Raw genomic sequence first — 16,563 nt, forward strand, 5'->3', positions numbered from 1 at the left:
GAAGTATCATTCATGAAATCCATTAAAACGTACAATATTTGTACTGCGTTTTAAATTAAATGTTAAAAACGCCCACATGACTTGTGAATCACACAATGATGCAAATAAGTATGTAAAATGAAGATCACAAAGCAGTATCGATCACAATTATGATAGATATGTCAAATGAAAATTGTAAAACAATGATTTATGATTATCTTAGTTTTAAAAAAAAGATGTCATTTCATAGAGATAAAGAAAGTGCCATTTTATGACATGACGAAAGGAAGAGTTTGTATTGAAGTTTACATAACATGTATAGCAAAATAAAAGATATGGATGTTCAAATGAACAAATAACCCTCGTGATGATGAAATTCAAGATAAAAAGTAAAAGTCTCATTCAATAATAGCATTACAAAATTGAATGCTCAATTGTGAAATTCGTTTGCTCAAAAACGAAATTGAAAGTGCTTTCAAGTGCTTATCGAGCCCATCGTGCACAAACTTGGAAATCCATGCCCAAACACGAATGCTTACATCCGAATTTGAACTTGTGACCATTAATTTGGGTGCCTAAAAATGGATCCGAAAGCATTAAACGTTAAATCGTTTGACCAATAAACATACGAATTTGAATGCGCATAATATGAAAATGAATGACAAACTTGGCCGGGAAAAACTATACAGGCCCTTGTCGAGCCGATATTTGTAACAACGCAGGGATTTGTAGACACGTCTCGCCGGGATTTGTAACACCGCTGGGAATTGTAAAAACATCTTGCAGGGATTTGTAGAAACGTCTCATCGGGATTTGTAGAAACGTCTTGTCAGGATTTGTAAGAACGCCGGGAAATGTAAAAATCTCGAAAATTGCACCAACGGGAATGTAAAAGACGTCTCGCCGGGAAATGTAAAACGTTCAGTTTTGCCAGGAAATGTAAAAACGCTGAAAATGAAAAATGAAAATGTGAAAGGTTCATGAGCAGTTTATTTGTTAGACATTGAGTTCATCTATATATACAGTCGGTACGTAATACAGTTGAAGTACATGATTTTTACATTTTTACAAGTTGTTGCTGTTGGTTTTTTTTTGACATGTTATCAAACACATTTTCTTTGAACGTGAATGAATTAAGTAGACTTGATATAGCTGAATTACGCGTAAATATAGGGCCTACCAATACTAATTTCGATATTGAACAAAGTATCAAAAATACAATATTGTGATATAATGTAGTTTGGAGTCATTAAGGTTTGCTTTGGGTTCTTACACTAACTGGCGTTGTCTGAGAAAACACTTATATTAACGATTATCATGACACATGCGTGATGACAATGTTTCTGTGTAAAACAAACACACCGACAAAGGAAAGCAATAAGATAGTGATAAGAAGTAATTGACATCATATACCAAACGGCAACGTTGAAGAAACATCCGCAAGACGCAATGTTTGATGCACATTGTTACGTGGCCGGCAGCCTTCGCGCACTGCAGGCAGACCAGAATTTGTTCAAATGTCCCTATCTCATTCCTAGTCAATCAGATGGGTCTGACGTCGACAGTAATCATTGTTGACGTCACTATGTTAATACGAGCACTATTTCGAAGCACTATAGCTGGGTTTTTGTTTCCTCTGCTGGTTATCTAGCGCTGTCGATGATTTGCTCATTCAATTTAATGTGCACTATAATTCTGTGGTCTGCGTTCTACTTATTGCAGAATTGAATCACGTTTTGATGGGAGATATACATAACTGCAAACAATGTAGTGGTCTCATTTTATACCCAGCTATTTATTTCACTTTTGAAATGCAGGCTTGGCGAATGTCCTCAATTACGTGATGCGTCATTCGATCTGGGCATGCTATAATACCGACGTGTACGTTCAGGAAATCAAAATGACTTACGTACGACCTAGCACAATGCTCACTTCGCTTTAACGAGGAGTGAAATCGGACAAACGAAACTGTCAAGGTTTCATCGAAACTTAGACTGAAAATAAGATAACCATGAAATTTCTATATTTTCCAAATTTCCACAAATCAGCAAGACATTAGTCGCAACCACCGTAAAACTGATTTTAAGAGGTGATCAGCTGTTAGTCTCCCAGTGTATGCAACGCTTCACTCAATTTCATTCTCCATTGAATTGATGAAAATTCTACCAATCTAGCTGGATATCTGATTTACTCTCGATCTTTATCAAAGTCAATCTGAATGGGGTGTGGAATCGTACGCTCAGTAAATATAATTCGCTGCACTTTAAGGGATCGTATACACTTTTGATTCTCCGAATGAGAAACCTCTTACGAAAATATGAAAGAGTGATCGCTTCTAATACTGACCGCTTTGTTTTACGGTGTTTTTGGATATATCAGCCATTTGAAAACCGACTTTCACCAAATAAACATTGAATTCCTCTTAGAATTGTGTGCTCTTTAACATTATATGATTTTTTCATGAAGTGTTTTCTAAGTATCGTGCAAAATGTTAAAAGCTGAATCCTCATCTCAACCAATACTGTATCACCTCTTTAAAGTGGCAACAAGAGCCCTTCATTGGTGGCAGTTATATTATTGGCACGCCCTGAACGAATTACAAGGAAAAAGAATGAAAGTTGGCTGCACAATTACCAGTACACGTCACGCACTCAAACGAACCGGTTCCAAACTTACCATTTGGTGATGAGAAATGCGAAGATAATATTTGAATTTCCTTTAATTATTCAAGAGTACATAGTGGGGTCGTTCAGTTGACGAATAGCTGGAAATCGCGATTGATATAAAGATAAGATAATTCAAATTATTACAAATCATGAACAGGAATCAAATCGTTTGGTTGTAGGCGGTGCCAGCTTTCTTACAAGATACCATTGTCATTGTAAAGTATAAATGACATTCTTTTGCATACTTTCATATCATCGTCTAAAAAACTGTGACGTGCATACGATATCTTCATAAGGTTAGAGAGGTTTATAAGGTTTTTCCATCGTTAATGGAAAAAAGGTGCAGCGATGAACCAATCCATCCCGTTTCAAACTGATATACATGTATGTGATTGTCCTTGATCGTAACGTTTCGTGAAAACATGTATGTGAGCCTTACGAAATTCAATAACATTCTCTTTGATATTTCTTCCACATTTCGATAAAACATCTCTACCTACTTGAGTTTACTCTATGATATCTTTATGGGGGCGAACTTGCATATGAAACCTGGAGTGGCTTTATGCCCTAGGTGCAATGGCACGAGCCTGCAAGTTTCCCACATCCAAACAATCCATAGCACTAGACACTTAATACATCTACGTGTTTCAAAGTTGGCGCGGGAAGTCCAGTTCGACTACTTAGTCGTACATTCACACAGCCACTAATGGTAGTGATTATTTGGTCGCAATTTAAGTCTTGAAGCAAAAACCGGGTTTTATATATACATATATATGTGGACAAAATAATCGCGACTATTATATAAATGAGATTCAAATCGCGCTCCGCTCAGCACTTAAAGATCGACAAAACACACGGCAACAATCCAACACCTAAAGAACTCGGGGAGGGAGGTGGAGGAGTGGCCATCATCCCAATTATACTATGCTGGACTTTGCTCGCAGACTGGCGAGCTCGCAGGAGCACTTTCTTCGCTGATTGGCGCGGATGTCTATAATTGACTATTGTCAATAATAGAGATTACCTAATCCTCCCAACCCCTTTTGTGTCTATCGTGGCGTTCCTGATGAACTGAGGCACATTGCGACGCCTGAGTGGGCTTGCGAACCCTACAACTATCATACTGGTTAATTAACATAACTGGTTGCGGGACTTAAAGTTGCACAAAACTTTCATTTGCCCCTGTGCTACTCTATCATCTGAGTGCGGTAAATCTTTCCAGGTCACTTTTCTACAAATGACTGAATGCTGATAAAAATCTTGACAAGCGACGCTGTATAAGTGCCTGGTAGGCTTAACGGCTATGATTTGTCAGAATATCTCGTCAACTGCTTTGCCTTCATGTAGTGAAGCTTAAATCCAGATCTATCACGCCTATCTTTCTTGATGTATCATATTCTTACAGCAGAAAGTCATAGAAGTTATTGGGCAAGAGAAACGAGATGATAATATAGGGAATAGAGGACTACTAGAGGGAAGAGATAAGGAGGTACGCCTAGTACCTCCTTGGAAGAGATGGTAGCGAGACTGGCAGTGGGAGAGCCGAGGGTAAGAGAAAGACAGTTAAAATGCAGGGGGGGGGGGGCTGCTGAAACTACTCATAGCTAGCCAGTGGAGTAAAATTGAGGCAAAAAGGAATTGCGGTTTCGATTCCAGAAGAATCTTAGTCAGAGTCAAGATGACAAAAATGAAAAGTACACATACACTTATATCGACCACAGGCATATGAAGTGTATGATACCACAGGTTTACCACATGTTTACCACAGGTTTACTGCAGGTTGCCCACCCTCGAGTTTAAGAATCATCACTAGCCTTACAATGCCATCCCTTTGTGTTTGCTCATTAATATTTCATTGCTTTAATTCCCCTCTTTACCCAATTGGCTCCCTGCTTTTGACACCTATGCCCTGCTTTTGACACATACAAAATAACATGAGGTTTGCATTTTCTGATCAAGACACATTGCATTTTGAAAGACTACCTATTCATGTTCAAACTTGTATATCATTTGAATATTCCAAGAAACAGTGTAAGTGTCTAAGCTTTGCTTTTTAAACTTGATCTCGCCGTCAACTTTTTTTTTAATCCTCCTTTTGACACAATATACTTTGCTGTATCGGTTATTATCCTAGGGATATGTGTGGGAGATGGTAATGAATGGATCACAAACAATAATTGATCCTACAACCCTCTGTGATGGTTTAACTGGTTTTAATTTATATTCCAGAAGTTCTTCAAACATGTTTTATGAATGTGTAATGCATGTTCTATATTCTTACCTTTGTACTGTATTGTTATGGAATGTAATATTTCATTGTTTCATGTATATGTAATACAGAGCTCTCTTCCAAAGCAACTTTTTTAATGTACTGAAGAGACTACCCGGAATAAGGAACACAGTATAAATAATATCTCTTTCCCACACTATTACAAACTGGCATATGGTTGGTTCATGGAAGATATGTACATAATGTAAAATGGTAAGAACAGTTTGACAAAATGCTGGTCATGAATCTGTAAGTGAATTCTATCTATTAGTATTTAAAATGCTGATTAAAATATGATGTGTTTGTATCAGATTGACAGTGTACTGAGCAACAGATATAAACAGATGAATTTTGATGCTAACGTAAAGAACACACAACACTTGAGTTTGGGTTTTAAATAATCTGTTCATTAAGAGCAAGCACATGTATTTATACTTTATTCATAGTCATCATCATGCTTACAAAATGAAGAAGTTTCTGATTTAACAGGTTGCATACACACGAGACGCGTACTTCCTAATGTTTCAAAACTCTGTCTGCTACCCTGGAACATTGCATGTCCAATACTATGATATGTCAGTCACACAGTACAACCACTCTTTTACATGTATATGTTTCAAAAAGAGCACAAAGCACAACCACAAAATTACAAAAATCTTTTGTGCATGGAGCCATACCAGTTGTCTAAAAGCAATGACTGGAAGTTGGTTTCGTTGTACAACACATGTCAATTAATCCTTTGTGTGCTTTTGAGTGCTGATTGGCACAGAAAAGCCCATAGCATTCTACACACACTGTCCAAAGTCCCTGGCACAGATAGGGTTAAAATGACGTGATATCAACCATCTACTCAAAATCTCTTGTACTCTAATGAGCACAGCATCTATGATATGCCATTTGAGAGCATGAAGGTGATATCAACATGTTTAGTAAACTGACAATAAAATGTGTCACAAACTTCTCCTTCCCAGTGCACTGATAAGATCATTGGTCATTGAATTGCAAGTGCGTGATGTGGGTGTAGTCAATCCTCCTGCTGGATACATGATCTGTAGAAGCTAAAAAGCTGACAACTCCTGAACCTGAAGAGTACTTAAAACTTCTTTAAGCACCTTTCAGATCTCTAAGGTAATCTATTCTGTAATTAGAGAGTGGGAGAGCTGACTCTACAGGTAGGAATTTCATGCCACAAAGCCACAAGATGCTTTATAATTCTATTTCGAAATTGCTACTTGCACTACATGTAAAGTGGACTCCCATTATAACGAAGTCCTTGGCCTGGCAGTTTCCTTTCGTTACATCGAAAAATTTGTTATTACCGAACAAATAAACTATAAAAATACAGAGAACAGATAACGGTGAGGCCTGAATTTTTACTTGGTTGTAACCGGAATTTCGTTACAACGGTGTTCGTCATAACAGGAGTGCACTGTAATAACAGAGTGGGAGAGCTGACTCTAGATTTCTTAAAGGTAGGAATTTCATGCAACAAAGCCACAAGATATCTTTATTTTGAATTTGCTACTTGCACTACATGTATTTATTCCCAGACGTTTCGTATCAGAATAATACCTTGTGCAACAGCCAAAAAATTAATATGAGTAGATATGTCACCTTTTCATGAATGCCATTCTATGCCTCATCATATTCACACTTCAATTTCATGTTTAAAAAAAAGAGCTAAAAAAATGCAAACACCTGTAGCCCATGTGAACCTCAAGCCAACTTCATTATTGACAAAGGTTTAGAAGTGTTCTCCAAACTTTGTGATCATCACGGTACTTTTTTATAAAGTTGCACAATCAAGACATCTCTATTGGTAATTGCGAACTTCACTCCACGCATGAGTCAAGCTCACGGTGACTTGCAACTTGGCCACTCTTGTGTGTATTGCAATACAGTGGATTCCCGTTATAACAAATTCCTTGGGACCGGCAGTTTTCTTTCATTTTATCAAAATTTCATTATAAACGAACATATAAACAATAAAAATACATCTAATAGAGCGGATAATGTTGCAGCCTGAATTTTTACTTCGTTGTAACCAGAATTTCGTTATAACCATGTTCGTTATAACGGGAGTACACTGTATTGCTCTAATAATGCACATGCAGGCCTGTCAACAGTTCATGCATGTCCTCTATTGTAGCACAACACAATGGACTGACAAGCTCGTTCCAAGTTCTACCAGGCTCTATGCCAGTCAGTGGCACAACTTTTTTGTCTTGGAAAATGATGTGATGTAGACACTACAAGGACAACTCATCACCAGTAGCCAGTGAATAATGCAATTATGTTCTCTGAAATCATACCATCTTCCTTTCTTCAATACATCGTATCGAAATGAATGCATCTGTAATGCATCTTCATCAACCTATCAGCTATCACATACAAAACGTATCAGTGTTTTGGACAGAAGTCCTATTGATAGTCAGAGCACTGTCACATTTGCATAAATTACTAGCCATTTTCACATATAATTAGCCATTTTTTTTTACAACAAAACAGCTACAAAATCTCTTCTACGTTCAAATGAAAATTGTATCTTTTTTTTTCAAGCTTGAAGAAATTTGTGAACAGGAATAAATAAATTAATATCATAGAGTGTGAAGAGATTTGAAGTGTTCTTAATAACGCATTTTGCTATGAACATTATAAAAAGTAACAAAAAATCTGTACAGGAAATTAAAATACATGTACAATTCCATTGCACAAAAGCTTGCTTTGCCAATAAATCAAACATACACATTGTACTAGGTAAAAGCTGTCAGGTTGTCAATGACAATCATTGCCATATTCTGTAAATATATGTGATTGGTAACAGTCATACGTAGCTTGATATTAAGTACAGGGGTTACATTGTATAAAATGTCACTGATAAGTACACTGACTGTTTGCCATGTGAATACATAACTTTACAAGACGGATATTCTCCATTGCATCTCACTTTCCGGAAGGACTGCACATAAATTAATGTGATGGCATTACATCTATTCTGACACTTTATAGGGAAGACTTAATCAACATCGCTTTACTCAATTTTACAGCAGAGTTTACCGTTCCGATTAGTCCCATGTGTAGCAATTTTCACAATGTTAAAGGGTATTCAATGCGCAAACATGAACTAAACTATAATTGACATTCGCAATGAATATGAGTTGAATATGTAAACAACTGATTTTTGAAAATGTTATCCACACATTGTCTTTTTAAAAACTAATGGTATCTCTAATATGAATGAGTCACCTATAACAGGGTCTTTAAAGCACCTCAAAATAATCGAATTGGTCACTTAGTGTCTGCTGCATATACTCCCATGTTTGCTGATTCTATTAAAGAGACTGGAGCAAGGACATACATGTAAGGTGGCTATGAATGGCTGTGTACTCACAGAAAACTGAATGTACAAGCATATATGTACATGTATGTCTGTCCAGAGATGATATCATATCCTGGCTGATCTGTGTGAAATTTGTGTCATTCATAAAAATATAGCAATTGTTTGAATCACTTGCTCAACATTGTCCTGCTGTCCTTGCTTGCATACCACTTAATCCAGCATACAAGATTTAACAAACAAAACAAATCTGGTTAGCCACAAAGATTTTTCAACCTAATGTGTGCATGATAGCAATCTTAGATTCAGTTAAGTTAACAACCATACATTTAGCATGTGGACTTACACTTTACTATCTGTGAACAACTAATATATCTTCTCATGGACCTCAGAAAAGGGAAATAAATTTTGGCACCATTGAGCGCAATTTCAGTTCAATCTACATGATTTTCAATCATCTCCATCCACTGCTAAACATCTAAAGACAGTCTTCTATGACTAAATATTTATCACAAGAAAAAAAAATGGTTCAATGATATCATATGAAAGGCAAGGATTGACATCAGCATACAATATTTCATGCAATAAAAAAAAGGTACCTACTGCCTCATTTAGAGCTAACAATAAATATTTGGAATGAGCAAACATTATGCATACTGCACACTCATTTCCAAGCACAAACACGATGTGAAGTGCCACATAAATTGACACAGGTATTTGGTTCTACTTACTCACTGAAGTTTAGATGTATTTGTGGTGTACCAAGAGAGAAATTCCACAATTCTGCCTATAGATACACCAGGCAATGAGCTTTTCAATCTAATACATTGTACAGGTACTCAGTCCATTATTAACAGCATCACGGACAGAACTATAAAAAATATTTAAAAAAAACAATGGCATTTGAAGAACATTTGATTGTCACACACCTCAAAAGTGTCGAATTGAAAGCATAAAGCAGAGACACTCAGACAGTTAAATAACTTATAAAAGTGTCCAGTTGTTATAAGCCAGCCATGATGCGAGCACGAGAAAAGCTTACAGTGCCAAGTAATACCCAATTCTTGTAAGTAATACATTCAGTTTCTCTCTCTCTCTCTCTCTCCATCCCCATCTACCCCCCCCCCCCCATTTCTCCCTCCCTCTCACTCTCCTACGGCACTTCTTCTTCTCTTCTTCATTCATTCCTCCCTTGTGTTTTCCATTGAAATCTTATTTCACACACACATTACTAAAAAAAGTCCTTTCCCTCACGAGTAACTGTAAATGCACAAATTTTCATGGTGTATTAATTTTCAAGCATTTTGTGCTACTTTTGGCTATCACGAATTCTAACACCAGCGAAAATATCTTCACAACTTTCTCTGCACATACTGAATGCGTTGACAATTGTGCAGCGTGAATTCAAGAGCCTGCAAATACGTGTTTGAGCCGCTCAGCACGAAAGATTAATCATGCAAAAATATGGACGTTTACAGTAATCCAAACTGAATTTTGTTGTTTCTGTGCTAAGAGGTGGGGGTTCCATCTTCAGGAAATACTGTTCCAATAAATACTCCAGGCACACACTAACAGCATCCACAGCAATGAGTGAGATTAGTCCACTACACGGAATGCAAAAAATACCAGACATTAGAGGACTAATTCTTAAATCTACGGCAAGATGGCGAACAGGCTCGCAAGCCACACAGTATGTGGTGGCATAATATTTCATTGCAATATATAGACTGCCATTTGGATAAGTCATGGAAATGTAATAAGCATCAAGAGACTGGCGCCATTTTTCATAGTCGAATAATATAATGCATGAAACTTGTTCATTGCATTTGGTGTTCATTTCAGAGCAGGATGTGTCTTTTTGGGAAGTTTCCGTTTATTCATCCTCTGGATGAGGAAAAAACAGTGGAAGTTCAAGGTTCGATAGCTTCGATCAGCCTCCTAACAGGTCTGCCGGCAAAATGAGGAAACATCTCAGTAGAAAATAAACTGAGACTTCATATGTCATATTGACCAAACATCATTTTGAATGCATGAAACTGTCTAAAGTCATGCTGTTAAGACATTAGAAAACTTGCATTGAGTGTACCAGTTATGAGAGTTCCTATGTGATGGCTTCCGCAAGTACATTGTGCAGCTAAAATACATTGGGTCATTGAGATTTTTAGCTGACAACAGAGGGTTAGCCAAAACTACGCTCTGCAATACAAGATGAAGACTGCATGGTATGTGTATGTAGAATATTTACTTGCAATAAATCATATGATAATCATAACATCAACGCACAGAGGATTAACTTGGTCTTTAAAAAACAATGTTTAGAAAGTCAGCCCTAGCATCAAACCTCATAAACAGCAACAAGCCTTCCTACACTTGATACATTTCCAAGACGAGGCCACCAACCAACACACGTCTCTACGACTTGACCAGCTTGAAACCGTGGCCGGTATTGATCACTTTGGGCGGGAGCCACATCAGCTTCCAGCGCCGTATGCAGTGCAGGCAGGATGAGCACAGAGACAGGACGTCGAGGGCGCTAGGCAGCTGGAGGAGCTTGATAAGAGGGTGCGTGGCCCGTGGGAAGTTGCTCTGCCAATGGCTCTCCATTTCAGCCTCGGTGGGCTGGTGGAAGACAAACTCCCCCCAGCGCCCTGACACTGCGTAACTAGCCTTGATGCGCCGCCCTTGCTCATGCCACGTGATGTCGGTCTCCTTGGTGCAGTTGAAGTCAACCCACTCTTTGGTGAAGTCGCCCACAGAAGTCGTGACCCCTGTCTCTGGATCCGTTGACTTGCTCAGGACGGAGGTCTGTATTGCAAGAAAGTTGTCCCCGTCTTTCTGGACGCGCTTGGGCCAGTCACCACTCGTCCGTGTGTCCATCATTATGATGAGCCTTGAGCCACTCTGCTGGTCAAGTGATGACCATAGCTCCAACAGACTGTCAAATTTCAATATTCCATTATCTGTGGGAAGAATGAGATAACATCATAAAAATACCACGGAAACACCGATTACATACAGGAAGCATTCATTTGTAACCATCCATACATCATTCATACAGCATAACAATTTGTGACACTCTTAACTACAGTAGGAAGGTCCAGTTTCATGTAACCAACAAGGGACAAATGAAAGAGAGTCTATGAAGAACCTATGAAGAGTTTAAATGTAAGAAACGATACATACATTTTTGTCCAATAAGAGGGCAAAATAAATCATATTGTTTTAACAATTTGTAAGAAATACATTCAATAGTACAATAACAATATGCACATGTGACATGTTTACAAGAACAAAAAGTAAAACCTTAAGAGTAGTCTGCAAATGGGGTCAAGGGAGCAAGTTGTACCTCAGGGAAGTGTAAGCCAGACAAAATTGCAAATACTGAAGGAAAAACTACAACTGCATGTTCTTATCTGTCACTTGCAAGAATGTTATCATCAGTCAGACAACATACAGACTGACTCTACCAGTACACAGGGCTACACTTTGTATTGCCTAGGAACATTGCTGGTACACCAGGGCCCCATTTCATAAAAGATGTTAGGATAGCAACTCTTGCTGGACTACCAACTTCCAATAGCACAAGCAAATTAGGAAGTTGGATTCTTGTCGTTACCGTGAAAAATTGCCATTTCAGCAAGAGTTGCTATCATATCGACTTTTTACACTTGTATGAAAGGGGTCCAGTAGAAACTAATACTAGTAGACTGTCCATTGAATTGAACTGAATTGAATTTATTTTCCAAACTCATTGCAATATACTATATACAACCTCCAATACCAGTATGAATTGGTCACAAATAACAAAGACAAACATAATAAATGTACACGTAATGTCCATTCATATAAACATGTGGTCACTCTCACCTGCCAATGCCCAGTCCCCACTGGGATGTACATGACCACTGTAGTACACAAAGTAGGTGTCAAAGCGCGGTCCGTCGCTGGTGGCCCGGGAAAAGAAGCTCCTCAGTTTCATGTCCAGAGCATCCGCCGTCAGCCCACTGGTGGAGAAGTCACAGCTGTAGGTGTCGATCATGTGATAGAGGAAGAAGCGCTGGATGGTGTTCAGGAGGCCCATGGAGCGGTTGCTGTGCTCCTCAGCGGCACTCATCGGCAACGGCATCGCCGACCCATCAGCCCTGTGGATGGACATAACAACTACATGTCTTTAATTGACTATCTTTACACATGTCTGACAACTAACTGAACAAGAACACTAAGAGACCTGTCGGCTGTTTCAGTAGTGCTAAAACCAGGGGCCCGTTGTATAAAACTTACCGTTGAATTTCAATGGTAACTTCCATCAAAATTAGGCATCACAGCCAATCAGCATCAAGGATTCTAAAATTTACCGCTAATTTGAAGACTTACCGCTAGAAAGGAGGGGTAAGTCCAGCGGTAAGGGTTTTATGCAACAGGGCCAAGTTCAAAGTTCAATTCAACTAATCTTAGGAGCATTTCTGGGATCAAGCAGTCCTCAGAAGTTAGGAAATATTTCAATAAGCCATTTGGGAACAATATCTTGTGCCCATCTTGCCACATTCTAGAATACATTTTGTATGTCATGTATTTTTTCCAACTAGATCTGATCTACATAAGTAAATCTGTCCCAACTTTGGATTTATCATCTGGCCCAATACATGTATACCGGGGTACAAAAAGCAAAAAAAAACACTCTTATAATGCAGGTCCTAACTCTTTATATATATTATATAGATAAAAAGTTAGGACCAGCAAAACTCCCTCATCATAAGAGGGTTTTTTTTATCTATTTATAACAGGGTTTCCCTACAGTACCTATCAGCACTTTATGTTGACTAAAATGGCCATGTCCTTGACCTGTTTCTTACAAGATTCTAAAATCCCAAAAGACTTCATAAAGGGCTCCACAGTGTTCTAATTATACGCATTGGCAGTGCAGATATCCCTATGACCTTTTCTCAAACATGTGGTGAAAGAGTCCCATGCAAAGCATGACAGAATGAGGTCTTTCATTTACCTGCAGAATGAGGATGGCCCAACCACAGCATAGGAAGTGCAGGTGCCTCCCAGGGCTCCAGCCAGCTCATACAGCAGTCCGTGCAGCATCCCCTCCATGGGCAGGACAATGAGCCAGCCCGCCATGAAGGCAGCATTGTGGTTCTGCCACATGACGGCGCCAAGGAACAGGGTGCTGAGGAGGGCGGACGCCACCAGCCGCCGCGAGATGGTGGTGAGGTAGCGCAGACCCCGGGAGGCCATGATCACGCTCAAGCTCTTGTTGGTCTCCCCGCTGATGGAATGGTACGCGCGGTTGCATTCACGGAGCTTGCCGATGAAGCCCCACGCTGTTATGACGAAAACCACGTGGAGACTTATCCAGAGGATTCCAAACACTGCATAGGCAGGGATGGCAAAGTACCACTCCTCATGGATAATGGTAGCTTGTCCGGCCAGCCCTAAGAACAGGAGCTGGCATGCGATGGCAAGCAGGAGTATGAGTCTGTGCACCAGATGACTGCGATTAATGATGCAGTTCCACCGCTCAAGTACCGACAGCCCACAGAAGTAAAAATCAAGAATGGGATCAATAAGCAGGCGACCGGCGAAGCAGCTCAGTGCAAACGGGTTGAAGAGAATGTTGACGGCTTGAAAGAAGAAGGTGCTCGATAAGAGAATGAAGAGGGTCAGGATAGGGATGGAACAGGCCACTTTTAACCGCAGCGACATGATGTTGAACGCCAGTGCAACCACGAGTAGCCATAAGCTTGCCATATACGAAGACTTAATCATGCAGGCTATTCCAAATCCTACACACTCATATTTTTCCACGGTTGTCAGGAGGCGGGAAGTGTAGCCTATTTGGCCCGACACACGCTCTGCAAAGGATCTGATAACTTTGACGATGAGGCTGGTGATAAGAAGTCCGTTGGTTGCCTTGGTGATTGGTTCAGTCATGTCCAAGTTTACATCCATGAAGGAGATTATGCCAAGCAGACATCCAAACCAGAGGTGTGTGAAGCTCAAGGTGTAGTCCACGAGGTCAAAGTAGTAGTAGAGGATTGCGGAGAGGGAGAAGATGAGGAGACCGAATGCCGTCAGGAGGATGATGGTGGAATCTCCGGTCAGCTGCCAACAGGTGTACAGCCCGAGGCATACGGAGGCAAAGAGGATAATACCATCGAGGATGGTGATGACTTGCAACCTGCATCGAACATTGAGGGACTTCATGACAAAAAAGGGCAGGACTAAACAGTGGCTGGTTAGATACTTGACTGACGGCATTGGTTCCCCGGGTTAGGGCAATGGTGAAGCAGGAATGCTACTGGGTAATTTACTGACAGGTCCAACAGCACTGTAAAGGACTTCTATTCAGCAATGGCCTCCATCCATCTTCATAGGCCTGGACGATACAGTTGTGTCAAATCAAAATCCAAAATCGACAGATTTATGACCTCGATGTGTGTTCTGAGCAACCTTTGTTTGGTGGCACAATCCTTTCTCTGTAGAGCAAAGAATAAAAAATGAAAAATACAGTCAAGCATAAACAATACATCATTCAGAGACTAAAATATTCCCTTCTTTATGATAGGCATTCCCGTCACCAAAAAATTTTATCATAATAATGGCCATCAAATCACAGGCTGATGATTACATTAACCCTATAAAGCCCAAGCTACATTGTATTTTGAACATTCCCTGTGTTCAGCACCATAACTTTTTGAATTGAGTAGATGATTGTCTGATTTTCCTCAAACTTTCACTGACGTTTTCTAATAATATTATCGCTGCTTTCACTCAATCCACATTTGTATTTGTGTTTTGGTTTCCTTTCTGGCTTTAAACTCTCTGTAAGTACTAGACTAGTAGATCTAACAACATAAATTTGCTCGGGTTTTTTCCCCTTCTTTTGACATTTCTTTTTAGGATATCATATAGGACATCTACAATTGTAACTTTATATTTAGGATCTAACGTTATTGATCTAATGTTACTAATACTAGATCTAAATTTTACAGCTCAAAATAAAAGCACACTTGTGGTTCTGATCAATAAACCTTCTAGATCTACAAGTGCCTTGTAAATACATATTTTACATTTATCTTGAATAGTTCAGCAAACATGAAATGAGGAAGGAGAAGAAGCTAGCTAGACCTAGATCTAGACGGATCTAGGAAAATTTATCTAGGCCCCTACATAAAAATTGCAGTTTACCATAACATGACAGAAAAGCCAGTAGGTGGGGCCATGTTGTACTAGACCTATACGACATACTCGTAGTCTACAATTAATTGTCACACCCTGCACCCGCCCGCCACCCGCCCTACTTAGCTGCATTCAGTCAACTTCTAATAACGTAGAAAAAAATAGATTGATTCTATGACGAGGTAACTCTGTAAAGAAATTTTTAAAAGCGTACCTTCTAGACAGCACTTTCGTCATTGCTACAAGAAACTGCCTTTTGAGGACATTAAACTTCAACAACTTTTTCCGAGAACGTCTCACTCCATGTTTCGTCAATAAACAAATTGAGACAAGATTGAACTACGCCCTCACGCGATATATCATTTCAACTTTTTTTTTTTTTTTTTTTTTTTTTTTTTTTTTTTTTTTGGGGGGGGGGGGGGGGCAGCTATTCACCTCGTTCTGCATTTTACATTCGAAATTATTTTTGTTTTGCGACGGTTCGCATTAGCACTGTACCCCAAACACGACACAACAAACAACAACAACAACAACAACAACAACAACAACAACAACAACAACAACAACAACAACAACAACAACAACAATTAACGATAACGTCGACAACAACAGCCCAAAGACAAAACAAACAGAACAAACATAAAGTAACTTACAAAATAATAAAGGGAGTTTTAGAAAGCTAGCCAGACGGTTGTCGCCTCATTTTAATAGTATCAAGCACTACTAGTATGTAATGCTGTATAATGCTGAGGAGTCACATCTGCAGCCCGAGCAGAATAATGCAATTTCTATCACCGAGGAATTCGTAATTTCACTAAGTGGCTCGAAATAGTGCGTGATTTTTAGGCCTGCATGCATTCATACACCGTAGCACACGCAGAAATCATGTATAGCAGTCGTTCGGGTTTGTTTGGTCTTTTTTTTCTTTTCTTTTTCTTCTTTTGCCTACCAATATTTTCCCATTTCTTAGGATGGTATAACAAGTATGAAGCCCCTATGTTTAGCTATTCTTTCCTCTCGTTAATTTTCAATCAATCTTTGTTTAACTTCTTGAGAAGTTGAGAGTTTTATTTTTTAGTTTTCCTATAAACGGAATCGATACTGAATTAAAAGTACCATTATTA

General features: G+C 39.1%; 1 protein-coding gene across 1 annotated transcript; it reads right to left on the bottom strand.

Moving 5' to 3' along the window:
* Positions 1-10,663: 10,663 nt before the first annotated feature.
* On the bottom strand, positions 10,664-15,750 carry LOC139718632 (transmembrane protein 168-like). The gene is made up of 4 exons (XM_071630092.1): positions 15,654-15,750; positions 13,254-14,736; positions 12,119-12,393; positions 10,664-11,211 (listed from the first exon to the last, which is right to left on the bottom strand). The coding sequence occupies exons 2-4, from the start codon at positions 14,516-14,518 to the stop codon at positions 10,664-10,666; spliced, it is 2,088 nt and encodes a 695-aa protein (XP_071486193.1). The 5' UTR covers positions 14,519-14,736; positions 15,654-15,750.
* Positions 15,751-16,563: the final 813 nt, after the last annotated feature.

Source organism: Diadema antillarum, unplaced genomic scaffold, assembly GCF_040938485.1.
Source record: "Diadema antillarum isolate AM-2024a unplaced genomic scaffold, OU_Dant_1.0 scf00000098, whole genome shotgun sequence".
NCBI lineage: Eukaryota > Metazoa > Echinodermata > Echinoidea > Diadematoida > Diadematidae > Diadema > Diadema antillarum.

Bases quoted from the DNA above. Each gene is read 5' to 3' on its own strand.
- LOC139718632 (XM_071630092.1), bottom strand. From the start codon at position 14,518: ATGCCGTCAGTCAAGTATCTAACCAGCCACTGTTTAGTCCTGCCCTTT. The intron at 12,394-13,253 runs GTAAATGAAAGA...GTCCATCCACAG, and splicing joins GGGCCATCCTCATTCTGCAG to GGCTGATGGGTCGGCGATGC. The intron at 11,212-12,118 runs GTGAGAGTGACC...TTCTTCCCACAG, and splicing joins TGGGGACTGGGCATTGGCAG to ATAATGGAATATTGAAATTT.